Here is a 15,913-nt window from a genome sequence, read left to right as displayed (position 1 = left end):
CCCCGGCCCCGCCTCCGCCGCAGAGCGGAACCCTCAGAGTCGTGGCCTCGTGGGGGGACGAAAAAGGAGGCGGCCCGCAGGAGTCTAGGGGAACCCGGCTCCGGGCGGGGAACGAGTTGGCTTCCCTGCGTGGTAGTGAGGAGCCCCCCGAGACGGGTGCCAATCCCACCCGAGGCCGGAGAAAGAGGGCCGCCCACCGCGGCCGCCTGGGCACCCCTCTGAGGGTCAAGATTGTAGTCCTGCCTCTGGCCCCGTCTCCGCCGCCTAGCGGAACTGGAGTAGCGGGACCCAGCCCGGAAGAAAAAGGGGGAAGGCCCGGAGAGGTGCCCCAGTGACACCTCTGGCGCCTGTGACCCCGCCCCTAGCCACCTGGGCGCCGCTTCCCCGGGCAGGTTCGCAGTTCATCTCCCACAGGTCTACAGCTTGAAACTTGGCATTCGTTATAATGTTTCGTGGCTGCTGATAACCCACAGTTCACAATCTTCGACCTGGTATTCATTGTCCACCAATATCTGGCCCACATAGGAATTCACTGGACAGCTAGACTAATGTAATTATTGTTTCCGCAAGCTCTTTGCCAGTCTCCATGCATTTACTCTATGCTTGACCCCTTCGGCTCTTCCTCCTCCTCCTTGACTAACTGAAGCCTATCTTTCCCTTAACGGCCAGCTCAGCTCGTCTATTAGCCTTCCCCATTTTCTGAATTTCTATAGCCATTTGTTTAGTAAGAGCTTAAGACTTAGAGTCAGTTCAATATGAGTTCAAATGTCAGTTCTGCCATTTACAAGTGGTATGACCTTTTGCATCCCGTTTTACATGTTTGAACTTTAGTGTTCTCATCTGTAAAATGGGGATAATCATAGCACCTACCTCACAGGATGACTTAAGATCAAGAGGATGAATATAAAGCATTTAGCACAAGCCTGGCTAGTAGAAAAATACTTAATAAATCATAACTAATTTCGTTGTCACTTGGCCACAATGTATTGCCTCCTGTTGTTATTTGTGTTTTCACGTGTGGATGAGGCATATTTTCCTAATTGGAATGTACGTTATTCATTGAAACAGTCTTTTGGTATCTCCTACCATGCCTGGTACAGTGTTGAGCGTATAGTTGGAGCTCAATTAATGTTGCTTGCATGAGTAAATGAAATTAGTCCTGCTTAGCTGCATTCCCTTATGTTTTGTCCTTGACCAAGTTTATGTTAGATATTCCAGAACATAAATCTATGGCTTTACTCTGTCACTCAACTAAAGCGCCAAACCCCCCATCAGCTCACATATTACTTCATATAATACTTTGTTTTCTTAATATTGGCTCTTGAATTATGCAGCGATCCATGTGATGTGCCTCCATGAAGAATTTGCTGTGGTCTAGGGGTGAATAAAACTAGACATTGTTATCATCACTAAATGTTTTGGAATCTGAGTATGTACTCTTGCTAGAATTTTCATGTATTTATCTGTATCTAAAAGCTGGGATCATTGCTTCTTTTCATTGTGGCTTTTGTTTCCATTGGGTCCTTCTTTAGGAGTTGATTTTGCAGCCATACGGGAAATAACTGATCTTTGCTCCTTATCAGGCATTTCCACCTAGTATAGAAATATTTTCAGTTTCTTGACTTCATTCTTTGCTAATTCTGCTATATACACATGCACCCCTTTTGGTGTATAGGCAGTCTACATGCTTAGGCTTTGGTCTATACGATTGCATAGCAACATCTAAGCTATGTTCTTCAATAAGCTCAAAATTCTGGGATAAAACAAAGAAGGAAGGCTACTCCGTTTTAGCTTTTAAATTTCGAAGCAAATTTTAGTGATTCATTTTGGACCAGTAAGCTGTGCTATGTAATAAATCAGTCTCATATTTTAGTATCCTCATATCCTTGAGGTACAAAACCTCCATATCTTGGTCCCCATATCCATGAAGCCATTCTCTGGTTATCACCCAATAGAAATTTGTCTGCAAGTCATTTCTCAAATATTTGTCAAGAATCAGATATAGTGTAATGATAGGGAATGTTATTGTTTCTGAAGCTGATTCGTGATCTCCATGAAGATGAAAACCCAGAACTGGACCCTGGGGTAGCACCATGTATGATTTTTCTGACCCTAACCAGAGGATCTGCCATCATCCTGCCACAGAGGCTTCAGCCCAGGTAGTTTCTAGAGAGCCCCGTGTTAACATCCAAGGTGGAAACCAATAAATATTTCTCTTGTAGGGTTCAGGTCTTTGGCTCTAAAGAAAATCACTCCATCTTTGACCCAAAGGGTCAAATCTGAATGAGTTTGTTGAAAATGACCAATTCACCAAATTTAGTTATTTATATGATAATTTAGTTGACTGGAAATCATTTTTTCATTACATTTTAAAGAATGTGGAATTTGTCTCTGCTCCAGCTTCCTGTAGCTCGTTTGAGACTGAGAGATAAAGAGAGGAAACACCAGGGAACATAAGATTTCTTTACAGTGAGGAATATATTTAAAAGAATATATTCTATAAGAACATATATTCCATTTTTGCCTGCTCTGACTTCTTGATGCTGTACCTGGAGATTAACATGAAAAGAAAAAAGTATATACTGGCCAGGCGCGGAGGCTCACACCTGTAATCCCAGCACTTTTGGAGGCTGAGGCTGGTGGATCACTTGAGGCCAGGAGTTCAAGACCAGCCTGGCCAATATGGTGAAACCCTCTCTCTACAAAAAATACAAAAATTAGCCGGGCATGGTGGCAGGCGCCTGTAATTCCAGCCACTCGAGAGGCTGAGGCAGGAGAATCGCTTGAACCCAGGAAGTGGAGGGTGCAGTGAGCCAAGATTGTACTATTGCACTCCAGCCTGGGTGACAAACCAAGACTCTGTCTCAAAAAAAAAAAAAGTATATACTGATAAGAATTCTTCAAATTGAAGATTATGTTCTTCTTATGCCTACCCAGTCTTTCCTTTTTCCTGTCCTTTGGACTCCAACTAGAACAGCAAGGAGCAGAGACAAAGACAAACTAAATAGTCCTTAAAATGCTCTTATGGAGACAAAATGACACCAAACAAGTCCACTCTGTGAATTGGTTATGCAGTAAATTAGATCTTCATCTAAATGGCCTTCAACAAACTGACTGACTCCTAGCCGACCTCGCTAGACACACCCAGTATCCCAAGTTAAGCTGTTTCACCGTCTTTTGTTTGTTTGTTTTAAAGACACGAAGTCTTTCTATGTTGTCCAGGATGGACTCAAACTCCCTGGCTCAAGCGATCCTCCTGCCTCGGCCTCCCAAGTAGCTGGGACTACAGGTGCTTGCCTGACTTGCTTCACCATTTTCTGTAAGAACGATCATGATGCTGCTCACTGAAGTCAGCAGACTTCCTTTGTGGGGTTAATGACTGCAGTGTGTTTTGAGGAAAACAAACAAACAAAAAAACCAAAACTACTCCAATATTTTGAGGAAATACTTCTTTAAATACTGGCCTCTGCCCTGACACTCCTTGCCTCCTAATATTGGCACCACCTCTGTTTCCTTATAATAGTGTCTCAGATCGTGGGATCAATCTTAAACCCAAAGGAGGATGCTTCTCAGAAACACTCTCTGTCCTGCCGTATGTCTGTGTAAAGTAAGAAAAATAGATGAGAGAATTCAGCTTAAGGACCACAGCAGAGACACAATAGGAAAAATAAGGGGGTGGGACCTAAAGGATACTGGACATTGTGCATCCTTTTATGTATATTTTGGTTATATAATCTGTTTTGGGGGATTGATTTCTGAGGTCTCACCCCTCCCTCAATCTAGAAGATCTCACATCTTCCTTATGAATTTAGTACTCGGCATCTTTGTGGGAGCTGAGGACCTTGGAAGAAGAGATTGCTCAGAGACCCTGGCAAGGGTGAGGTCAGCTTCCCATATTTGGGGATCCCACATGCTAACCAGCAACGCAGAAATCCCAAATCCTGTTCTCACTTTTCAGTAGTCCTGTTTGACACTGAAGAAGCAGATACTTGGATGAGATCTGAATTGGGTCTTGTACATTGCCTACAGGCCAAAGTCAATGTGTTGAAGAGATAATCTTGAAAGAGTAATGGGAAAATGGAAAGGAGACCTCAGAAACTGATCTCATGAGACAGAACAACCCTTGCTCTAATTTAACAGTCACAGGGTACCTGCTGTTTTCCAAAAGATGTTACTGTTATGTGTGTTTTCTTAAGAGATGGTGTCTCGCTCTGCCGCCTAAGCTGGAGTGCAATGGCACAATCGTGGTTCACTGCAGCCCCAAACTTCCAGGCTCAAGCAATCCTCCATCCTCAGTCTCCTGAGTAGCTAGGAGTACAGGCACACAACACTGTGCCTAACGAATTTTTAATTTTTCGTAGAGACAGGGGTCTCCCTGTGCTGCCCAGGCTGGTCTCAAACTCCTGTGCTCAAGCAGTCCACCTGCCTCAGCCTCCTAAAGTGCTGGGATTATAGGCGTGAGCCACCATGCCCAGCCAATTGTGTTTGTCTTAATCAGCATGTCCTACCACTTCCATGCCAGGCCGCCAGGGAAAGAGACTGCAGATGTTTTTTCTTTGTGAAAATTACCAAACTTAAAGATCTTAACTGCAAATTTATTTCATTGATTTTAACATTTTTGATTTTAACATATAAATACAAGACAATTAAATAAATCAGAGAAGAAATATTGCAAAGACAAGTCAGCACTCACAGAAATGTGTATTATTACTATGGTTAGTCTGAGATCCAACATTCACTTGAAATATATGCAAAAGAACCTTAGTGAAAGACTTAACTAAAAGGGTTTTGAAATGTTCCTAATAAGGACGTACTTGAGGCATTGCTCAAGCAGATGTAGGTGGGAAGCAAGACAGACCCTGTATATAACTAGGAGCAATCAAGGCTCGATACATGTAGCAACAATAGCAGTGCAGGACAGTTCCCTGTTCCCAATAGCTGCTCCCCTTGTCACTATGCATTCTTCAAGACACATTTAAAAAACAATTACAGCTCTGGCTGGGTCAGAGTGTACCAGTCATAACAATCAACAATGTACCATGCAGTTGCCTTTTAAAGAACAGCAATATGATTTTGTTTTCCATATATATATATATATATATATATACCTTTTTAAGAGAAGGAATCCTAGTCTACTCTCCTGTTCTGAAAGGCTCTGGGGATTTGAGAAGCAGCAGTGTATGTACCTCATCTGTGTTCACAATTTTCCTGACACATGGTCTGGATGACAGTTCATCCCTCTCTGTGGCCAAGGTATAAAGCTAAATATCTTGGTGCAGATTCTATAATCTGACCACTGGGGATGCGGTCAGGGGATGGGTATTCGTATTGGATGCTGTGTTTGGCTGTACAGGTCGTACACCCAAGAGGGTGAGTGGGGCTAAAACATGGTCTCCACTCTGTTTGCCAAACCATGAGCCCATAGGGCTGTGTCTGCCCAGTGGGGGCATCTTTTTCTAACTTGCTCAAAGGCACTGTATGAGCTAACTGTGGCACTGTCTGCTTACATTTTCCCAGTCTGGCTGGGATCATTATTTCTTGATTTCACTGAGGTTTCTGTATTTCACATCCCATACCATCTCCAAGGATTTTCTGAACTATCACATGAGACAAAACAACCATGATTCTACAAAGGAATACATTTACACAGTAGAAAATAAATAGAAAAAAAATGTAGAAGTAAGATTTTTGACACATGGGTCACTAGAATTTAGCTTATATACAACAAAGGCATGCACAACTAAACTCACCAACAGGCTGCAGTCAACAGTTGCTTTGTATGATGTTATCAGAGATAATTTAGCCTCTTTAAAAGGTGGCTGAAAGTTCACTACCTTTTTTTGTTTTCTTTATAGGAGTCATTCTTAATGTATTGTTTAAAACCAGCCTTCTTATAAAATGAAAGATAAGAAACCAAATCAGAAATGTCTGAAAACCATGGTGTAATGTCTTGGTTTCTTCTTGTAATAATAATCATTGCCCTTAATTAGCTTATGCTTCTCCAGATGTTGCCAAGAATAAAATGAGTTGATTTTCATACATCTCACATTGTGTAAAAGGTAAAATTGGACATTTCACACTGTCAAGCATCATGCTTTGATTTTACAAGAAATCACATTTGTTCAATAAAGTGTAAGCTTCCCCGCTTTGAAGTCCTTCTGAGAGCCATACGACCTTTCCCATTGCAGGAATCTTCCTTCTCATTAAACATGTGCTGTTTTCCAGTGAAATCGTGAAGGCACACATCTCCATTCTGAACACTAAAAGAAACCCCATTCCTCTCTGTAGAAGCATTTCCTGTATAAGGAAACACAAAGCGGGTGGCATGAAGTATCCACAGAAAACATTAAAAAGCAAACAAACTTAGGTATCTCTTTATTCTTAAAGCTGTATTTGTAAAATATGTTTTTAAAAACATTTGTTATATATGTTCATATTTTATTTATTTTTCATTCCTTCCCTAAGGCCACTCAAAGTAAGCATACCAAATTGGAGATTGCTTCAGAAACCAGTTGTCTATGGCAGTTTTTTTTGTTTGGTTTTTAATGAAACAGTCAAAATCTGAAGCAAGGTAATATATTAATAAAAGGCCCACTTCCTAACTCTGGTTGGATATATTTTGACTTCAAGTAGCAGCATATGTATAATATAAGCTAAGGTAATACTTTGGTCTCCCAAAAGGTTAATGTTAACAGAGATCCCCGTATGTACCCTTAGGAAGTTCTTGGTTCCCTAGGTTCCTATAAAATGAAACTGTACCAGAGAAACCAGAGCAACCAGCTACAACAGTCATGGCAAGAAGAAATCATCTCTCTTGTAGACTAAACCAGCTCCTCTGACTAAATCAGGATAGGACCAATTCCCAAGAGGAAACTACCAATTCCAACTTCAGAGTCCAGGCCAGGGAGCAGCTGGGCACTCAAGGGTAACTTGGTTTGGATGTGGGCCTTCCCCACCCCAAGCAGGTCCTCAGTTGTAGGAGAGCCCAGGTGCTGGCCTCCTCTAGTTACTTGGCACCATCCTTCTGATCATTAGACCGTTGGGAGACTATTTAGAAAGCTGAATAATAAGGCCATTTGTTAGTTCATGACATGATTATGATAACAATGATCATAACAGTACTGGATACTTTATTATTTCATTTAGAGCCCTGCAGGGTGGGTACGACTATTATCCCCATTTTGCAGATGAGGAATGAAGGTTTCAGAAATTAAGTGCTCTCCCCAAGGTTACACAGCTCAGAAGTAATGGAGCCGACGTGTGATGTTGCTTCCAAACTGTGATCCTTGTGGTCCTGGGTACCAAATGAGATGGCTGCTGGTACCCCACCCTCTAAGGCAGCTCAGAACTGAACTATGTAATATTCATGCAAACTAGGTGATGAATATGGTTAACACAGCTCCATCTGTGACACAGATCAAATAGGGCATGTGACTGTCTGAGGCAGCTGTTTGGATTTAGGCATTTCAGCTTGAGGACATTTTGGTGCAAGAACAATTTGGCCTGGCATAATAAACAAACCATTAAACTTTTAGCTTTCTTTTTTTTTTTTTTTTTTTTTTTTGAGACGGAGTCTCGTTTGGTGGCCCATGCTGGAGTGCAGTGGTGTGATCTTGGCTCATTGCAACCTCTGCCTCCTGGGTTCAAACGATTCTCCTGCCTCAGCCTCCAGAGTAGCTGGGACTACTCAGGACTACCCACGTCTGGTTGCTTTTCATATTTTTTATTAGAGACGGAGTTTTTCCATGTTGGCCAGGCTGGTCTTGAACTCCTGACCTCAGGTGATCCTCCTACCTAGGCCTCCCAAAGTGCTGGGATTACAGGCGTGAGCCACTGTGCCCAGCCCTAGCTTTCTTTTTTGAAATTGCCAATTCCATTCCTCATCTATCCCTGGGGCGAGGACTGAGGAGTCAGGGATGTTTATCTGACATGCACATTATGTGATATTAAACACTGAGTCATTTTGGCAGCCTTAAAAAGTACCCCCACCCTCACCGTCAAGCATCAAAAGTAGCTGTGTCAAATCAGCTGTGTTAAACAACTGTGGTAAAATGTGCTGTTTCCATCAAATCTGATTTCCCAAAGGATGGCAATATATTGATAGAGCTAGGCAGGTGAGGCTTCATCTCGGAGCTCTTTCGAGAGTATGGAAAAATCTGGTTTATGGATTCAGAGCCCCAAACACAGTTGTGATTCTAATGGTTCTTGATGACCCAGCTCGCTCCTTTGATGTCTCTCCTTTCAATTTGCTTTCTCACACTAACGTACTAACCAGCTGTGCTCCCCACTGCCTCGCCTCTGTTTACCTACATTGAATCATTCCTGATAGAGCTATTTGGTGTAGAGACCAGAGCTTGCTTTCTGGTATCGACAGTAAAGAGCTACGGCTATACAGCAGTTATTTCTCATCTTTTACAACAGTGATTCTCAACTGGGGGCAATCTTGCTCCCTTTTCCCCCCGCTCCCCTGGGACAGTTGGCAGTGTCCGGGGACATTTTGGGTTGTCTTAACTGGGGGCAGGGTGCTACTGGCTCTAGTTGATAGAGTCCAGGGATCCTGCTAAATGTCCTGCAATTCCACAAAAAAGAATTATCCAGCCCCCAAATGTCAGTTGTGCTTGAAGTTGAGAAACCTTGATTTTGAGGCATCCTATGGTATTTTAAAAGCCTAGACAGGCCAGGCATAGTGACTCCCATCTGTAATTCCAGCACTTTGGGAGGCTGAGGTGGGAGGATCACTTGAGCCCAGGAGTTTGATACCAACCTGGACAACACAGCAAGACGGCATCTTAAAAAAAAAAAAAAAATTAGCCAGGCATGGTGGCATGCTCCTATAGTCCCAGCTACTCCGGTGGCTGAGATGGGAGGATCACTTGAGCCTGGGAAGTCGAGGCTGCAGTGAGCTGTGATCGCACCACTGCACTCCAGCCTGGGCAATAGGAGACCTTGTCTTAAAAAAAAAAGAAAGAAAAAAAAGTCTAGACAAACCAGCAGGACCACCCATCTTCAGGAAATTGGAAAACTGTTTGGTAGATGTATGAACCTTCTCACAAATTTATTTGAATTAGTGAATGAAAAGAACTAACATCCTAAAACAATGAATACAGGCAAATTCTCCATGGAAGGAGAAACTATACCAGCAGAGCTTATGCTTTTATAAGAATGCAAAAGATATATTAAGAAGCAAGAGAAGGTAAAAATAGATAAGGTAAGCTTTTATGAGTAATGAACAGCCTGGTCTTATGAAAGAAAGAAAATGTAACAGAAGTTTTAGCTAGAAATGTCAGAATTAATGAGTAAAGGAGGCATGGCAGCAGTAATCTGTTCAGATATTGGTCACATATATGGTCACCAATACTGGTCACAAGTCATCTTCCAGTATTTGACATATTCATGGGGATTTGGGTGCTGTCACAAGACAGCCACATTGTGGGAAAGAATTAACAAACATGAAAAGCAAACAATAGGAAGGTGTAAAAGTGTCGGCTGGGCGCGGTGGCTCACGCCTGTAATCCCAGCACTTTGGGAGGCCGAGGTGGGCAAATCACTTGAGGTCAGGAGTTCGAGACTAGCCTGGCCAACATGGTGAAACCCTGTCTCTACTAAAAATACAAAAAATGAGCTGGGCATGGTGGCGGTTGCCTGTAGGTCACCTGTAATTCCAGCTACTTGGGAGGCTGAGGCAGAATTGCTGGAACCCAGGAGATGGAGGTTGCAGTGAGCTGAGATTGCACCATTGCACTCCAGCCTGGGCGACAAGAGTGAGACTGCATCTCAAAAAAAAAAAAAAAAGTATATTATGATAGATGTAATAAAAATTGTTATAGTCTTATCAGCTATTTTAGGTGCTGCTCTCACAGAAATAGCACAATACTGAAGTCTCTGGACAACAGTTAAATGAGGATTTAAAATGTTAAAATTTTTAGGTAATCATCAATTCCCACTATGAAAAACCAAATCTTAAAAAAAGATCGTTGTTCCAATATTTGCTCTATAATAAATCAATTTGGACTAATTTTCTCTTCTGTAAGGGAACCACATTTTGATCCACTAGTCATATATGTATTAATAGTTACTCGCTTTGCTTAGCCAAAATGCCAATAAAGGATAAAACTACTTTAAAAAATAAACACTAGCTTGAGAAATACTATATTGAGACATACATACCATTCCTGCTTGCGTGTACTGAGCAATCATTATTCACTAGCAGTGTGGTGGAATTAGTGGAGTTACTGTTTGACTGTAAGGAATTTGAAGAGCTGGACACTCCTTGGTTTACAGTCTGCTTCTTTAAACCATTAGTAGCAGTTTTACTCCAGTCTACAGCAGAATAAGCATTACAGAAAAACAGGGCAGTATGTTGAAGCTCAAACGCAAGAGACAGATCACAGTGTAACAAGTCCTAAGCAACTGATTCCTCACTTCAGGATCTTATGGAGAAGTCACCTTCCACCAGTTGGTGTGATAACATGTATTTTCATTTGGATTATTTACATTTGTCCTTCAAATGACCGCGTGGTTAAAAGTAACCTATATTCTCCTAGAACTAAAGGCCAAGCTAATTTGATTATGTCTATAAATATCCACAGAATTAGGTAGTGATTCAGAGCTTCACACTGTCTTAACAAGAACACAAATAGTCTGTGTTGTAATGACTAATTGTTCTTCAATCCATGAAAATGACTGAACTATATGTACTGCCATTTTCTGAATAGACTCCCGTGTCCCCCAGATACTGCAAAGGTGGTATTCATGCAAAAGGAATGTAACTTTTCCAACAGTACTTCATTTTTCTCATTTTCTTAAAAAAACAAAAACAAAAACAAATGAGCTATTTGCTCTACTACCCAACTGGGTATGTGTGAAAATCACTTCAAAATAAACAAGTGTATGTTACAACCAAATGTATGCTAAAGCTTATACACAAAGTCTGGCTTACTAACAAATAAAGCAACTGACAACCAGGACCTGTGGAGAAAGGATTGAGTTGAGATTTTAAAAATTTCCAAGGTAAATATTAAAAATTACTTTGGGAAATGAAAAGCATGATCTCAAAAGAAAATCAAATCTAAAAATTTTACCATTGCTTCATTGAAGAGGCAGCCAGGCCATTACTTTTATTGCTCAAAAAATTCCCAGATATGAGTAATTATTTTTTAATTCACTAGATTTTTTTTTTCTCCCTAATGTTCACAATCAATATTTTCTGTTGAGCAGATTCCAGATTTGCTGGAATTCACTGATTTCTAGATTGGATTTGCTTTGGATCTTAATTTATACAATCTTTTCCTTGAGATTTAAGAGGAAGAGAAAAAGTGAGGTAAATCTTTACCAGAATTTTCAGCCAGCCGTAACTTTCCACAACAAAGATACCGCCTCCATTGCTTCCTGACATTTTCTTTGGCCACACAGTAAAAGATGAATATGAAAAATCCTAAGGAGGGGGAAAAAATAAAACCTACAATGAATTCCAAGCTAATAGCTGAATGTCATAAGCTCACTTTGCACAAAATATATTAATAATTATTTTGGCAGCTGTGGGCAACATGAAATTGTGCAAATTGAATCAAAAGTCCGGAGTCCTAGGAAAGCTTGCTGTCAAAAGGCGTCAGGGAATGCCTCTAGAAAATCTTTGTAAGATTAAGATTATTTATATGATAAAAGGAATCATAACTTTGCATTTCCACAATTAAATTCACTGTCTCCTCTCCTCCCACATCCTGTCCTTGGCCTTCTGTATCTTGGAATGACAAGCCATCCACCCAGGATCCCAGCTTGGACCTAGGCTCCTGCCTCTCCCTCCCTCCCTGTTTAGAATCTGTTTTGAAGCTCTGTCAAATGCCATCTTCTCCATACATCTTTCCCTTCCCGCTCTCCTCCTCTCCAGCCCACTGCCATGTCGTTTGCTCGAATCTCTCTCTCCCCCTCAAACCCAGGCAGTTCAGCGATGTACTCACCTTCCTGCCTGCCTCCTCCTGACCTGCTCCAGGTGCTGGCATGGAGAACAAGCTGAAGACCTGAAGGGGCTCTGGGGCTCTACCTGTCACCCACTCGGGTGCCCAGTCAAGGCAGGCCAGGGCTCCCCAGCCAGTCACATCGCTGCCACTCCCCAAGGCTTTTGTCAACAAATATTTGCTGAGTGAATGGATGAATTCTGGGTTCTCTGCCTTCTACTTAAAAACCCCCAATCTATTCACTTTAAAACCTTCATTTTAAAATACCAGGGGCCAGGCGTGGTGGCTCACGCCTGTAATCTCAGCACTTTGGGAGGCTGAAGTGGGAGGATCACTTGAACCCAGGAGGCGGAGGTTGCAGTGAGCCAAGATCGCGACACTGCACTCCAGCCTGGGTGACAGAGCGAGACTCCATCTCAAAAAACAAACAAACAAAACAGTTTTGCTTCTAGTAGGGTATATGTGCCCACCATCAAGACCATGTCTGAATATTACACAGCTTCATTCATTTGCCACCCTGGGAGTCGACCATTGGTTGCATTAGGAGAGAAACAGCATGTATAAGAGAGACCAAAATCAGAACCTATATATATATTCAACCACCCCAAAAGCCCTGTGTATTAGGGTTAGTTTCCTTGTATAGATGAAGCAATACATTCATTCCTTTTATCCATTCATATTCTAATGAGAAGATAATCTGGGGAAATGAAGAAAAAGGCAGATTCAATTTCCACATTAAACATGTGAGGGTGGGTACCTTGCTTTCATGTCAATGATTAGTGTGATGTGGGCATATATATATACATATATATATATATATTTTTTTTTTTTGAAAGAAGTCTTGCTCTTGTCCCCCAGGTTTGAGTGCAATGGCTTTATCTCAGCTCACTGTAACCTCAGCCTCCCGGGTTCAAAGGATTCTCCTGCCTCTGCCTCCCAAGTAGCTGGGATTAAGGCACCTGCCACCACGCCCGGCTAATTTTTGTATTTTTTAGTAGAGGCGGGGTTTCACCATGTTGGCCAGGCTGGTCTCGAACTCCTGACCTCAGATGATCTGCCCGCCTCGGCCTCCCAAAGTGCTGGGATTACAGGCGTAAGCCACCGCGACCCGGTCTATATACATATATATTTTTTAAAGTATCTATTACTTTTAGTATGCCATGGTTGGGAAATAAAACTTTTCTTAAGACCCTTAAAAGAATTTGCTCATGTTTTTGGTTTTGTATGCAATACCATGTGGTATAACACCTGGATATACCAGTTGAGAAACTGCTATATTATAAGTAAAAATTAATAACCATATATAACCAAACAATCACCTCTGCTGGCTTCCTCCAAATTTAAATAAGAACCAACAACCAAATTTGGCATTTGAATTTAACCTCAGGTTGGGATTTCTCTGAAAACCAACAAGATGATCTATTGCCTGACAGAACTAGAGAAGCAAAACCAACAGGGAAGATGAACAAAAGCCAACGAGAAGGCAATTAAAAGGCATCCACCAAAGAGGATTCAGAATAAAAGGAAACTAAGGGACAGTGAATTACTGTTATTGTAATGTAAACCTAATAGCCTGCTAGGCTTTTAATGTCAAAGCACTTCCATTAAAAATTAACAGCGGACACGTCTTTCATAATACTGCTCTAAAAGAATCAGTCATTTTCTTTTATAAAGAGTACAAGTATCAGGGTTCCAAGATGAATTGGCTTCATTAACCAATGGGAAACCTGAAGCAGATGGCGACACACACAGCCTGCTCTCTTTCCCGCTGAGCGTCCCAGGGCAGCAACTTCTTAGGATTAGCCTTCAAGTAAGACTGCTGCCGCTTGGGTCTCTCTGTTGCCTTCCCATTTCTCATTGTCTCCAAATCGCTGACCTAGGAGGTAAGAGCGGTGGGCTCCCTGTACAGGCACAGTCATGGTATGTGTGCTTACTGTCTGCATGTTCTACTTGAATACAACAGTTTTTAAAAAAGAAACCAGGTGAAGGAAGAATAATTGACTTTTTCAAAAAGAGTTCCTGACAGGTTCCCCTCAATGTGGTCTCTCCAAGGAGATAACGATGAATAAGGAGAAAAAAACACCATTTCTTGAATTTAGTAAGTACCTTTCCTCCAAGGATCTCAAAGCACTCCCTCTCAATGATAAATATGTTTTTCAATGAAAATATCTTAAGCCACTAAATAAGCTACTTTGCATATACAGGCATACCTCTTGGGGTTTCACAGATAGTGCATTTTTTTTTTTTTTTTTTTTTACAAATTGAAGGTTGTGGCAGCCCTGCATCCAGCAAGTCTCTCAAGGCCATTTTTCCAACAGCATGTACTCACCTTGTGTCTCTGTATCAGCAGTTTTTAGCAATAAAATGTTTTTAAGTTAAAGGTATGTACATTTGTTTAGACATCATGCAATTGCACACTTAATAGACTACAGTCTAGTGTAAACATAACTTTTATATGCACTGGGAAACCAAACAATTTGTGTGACTCACTTTATTGCAATATTTGCTTTATTGTAGTGGTCTAGAACCAAACCCCCGGCATCTCTGAGGCATGCCTGTACTCTTTTAGTAGCTACGTTTTTGTATTCAACTGGGATCATTCAGTTTGTATTTGATGCTGTAAAGCTTACCTTGTAAAGTATTAAAGATGGCAAACAGATACATGAAGGTCACGTTAACTGGTCCCCAGGCAAAGAAGGCAAAGCCCCAAGTTATTCCCAGTAAAAATGTAAGGCCAGCGATACTCCTGAGGTCTTGAATACTGGTTTTTCGCTGGGCTCCCAGTTGCTTCTTCTTTTTAATTCGACAGAGCTGAACCAGGACCACAATGAACATGCTGACGTTCAGCAAAAATATCACACAGAAATATCCCACCACCGTAATGTAGAATACTGCATTGTTGTTGATCCAGCAGCTGGAGTTGGTTGGGGGGAAAACAGGGGAAAACATATTACAGTGATGAACTAGAGTTCAAAATGATACAATGAATCTCTAACATTTTACTGAAACATTTTCTACCAGTACAAGAGAAAAAAAATGATAAAACTGCTATTCTCTACAATCATTTATAGCTCTAGGGAAAAGAATCTAAGAGTTTATTTGAGGACACTTGGTGATTTAAAGTATTTTAAAAATAGACCTTTTTTTAAAACATTCAGGATTTTGCCCCTGTAAATCCTAGCAACTCTGTTCCATGAGTCTTTATTAATATAACTGGAATGTCATTTTATCAGAGGCTAATGAAAATATTTTCAAAATAGTTCCTCCTAATTCATTTTTCTTTTCAGAATATCTCCTCCTAATTCATCACTTGAAGAGTAGCATGGCATTTCCAGCTAGCTTCTCTCATTACATAAGACTGTGAAGGCTGCTGTGAAATATTGCTGGGTTTTATTAGGATGACAGCAGGAGTCAATATGCTGATTAGATCCTCGTTTTCTAGGAGCATTCTGTTTTCCAGTTCACTTAGCATTCCCTTAGGGGGCTTTGTACTCACAAGTCATCCGGTGAACCATTGGGGAATTTCCCATAGGATCCAAGCCCATAGTTATCTGGGGATATAGTCAGGATGATGGTCACAACCACAGCTGGTACCCCTGGAAGATGGGAAACATTTGTCACACCTAATTCTTTTTTTTTTTTTGAGACAGAGTCTCACTCTGTCACCCAGGCTGGAGTGCAGTGGCGCGATCTCGGCTCACTGTAACCTCCGCCTCCCGGGTTCAAGCAATTCTCCTGCCTCAGCCTCCCTAGTAGCTGGGATTACAGGCGCATGCCACCATGCCTGGCTAATTTTTTTTTTTTGTATTTTTCGTAGAGACGGGGTTTCGCCATGTTAGCCAGGATGGTCTCGAACTCCTGACCTCGTGATCTGCCTGCCTCAGCCTCCTAAAGTGCTGGGATTACAGGCGTGAGCCACCGCGCCCAGCTGGTCACACCTAGTTCTAATAACTGAAGTG

The 15,913-nt window shown here is 41.6% G+C and overlaps 1 protein-coding gene across 9 annotated transcripts in view; it reads right to left on the bottom strand.

Annotated features, from left to right (window-relative positions):
- Positions 1-5,935: 5,935 nt before the first annotated feature.
- ADGRG2 (adhesion G protein-coupled receptor G2) overlaps positions 5,936-15,913 on the bottom strand; it is a 102,177-nt gene continuing 92,199 nt past the window's right edge. For 7 of the 9 annotated variants that reach the window (XM_011995801.1, XM_011995803.1, XM_011995805.1 and 4 more), the window contains 5 exons: positions 15,451-15,550; positions 14,585-14,868; positions 11,333-11,434; positions 10,168-10,320; positions 6,113-6,297 (listed from right to left, as the gene is read on the bottom strand). In XM_011995801.1, coding sequence (XP_011851191.1) covers positions 6,113-6,297; positions 10,168-10,320; positions 11,333-11,434; positions 14,585-14,868; positions 15,451-15,550 — 824 coding nt within the window. Of the gene's footprint in view, positions 6,298-10,167; positions 10,321-11,332; positions 11,435-14,584; positions 14,869-15,450; positions 15,551-15,913 lie in introns of all 9 variants that reach the window. The other 2 variants (XM_011995802.1, XM_011995809.1) reach the window with 2 other exon arrangements.

Source organism: Mandrillus leucophaeus, unplaced genomic scaffold (genome assembly GCF_000951045.1).
Source record: "Mandrillus leucophaeus isolate KB7577 unplaced genomic scaffold, Mleu.le_1.0 Scaffold499, whole genome shotgun sequence".
Lineage (NCBI taxonomy): Eukaryota > Metazoa > Chordata > Mammalia > Primates > Cercopithecidae > Mandrillus > Mandrillus leucophaeus.
This window is presented reverse-complemented; position numbering and strand designations above follow the sequence as displayed.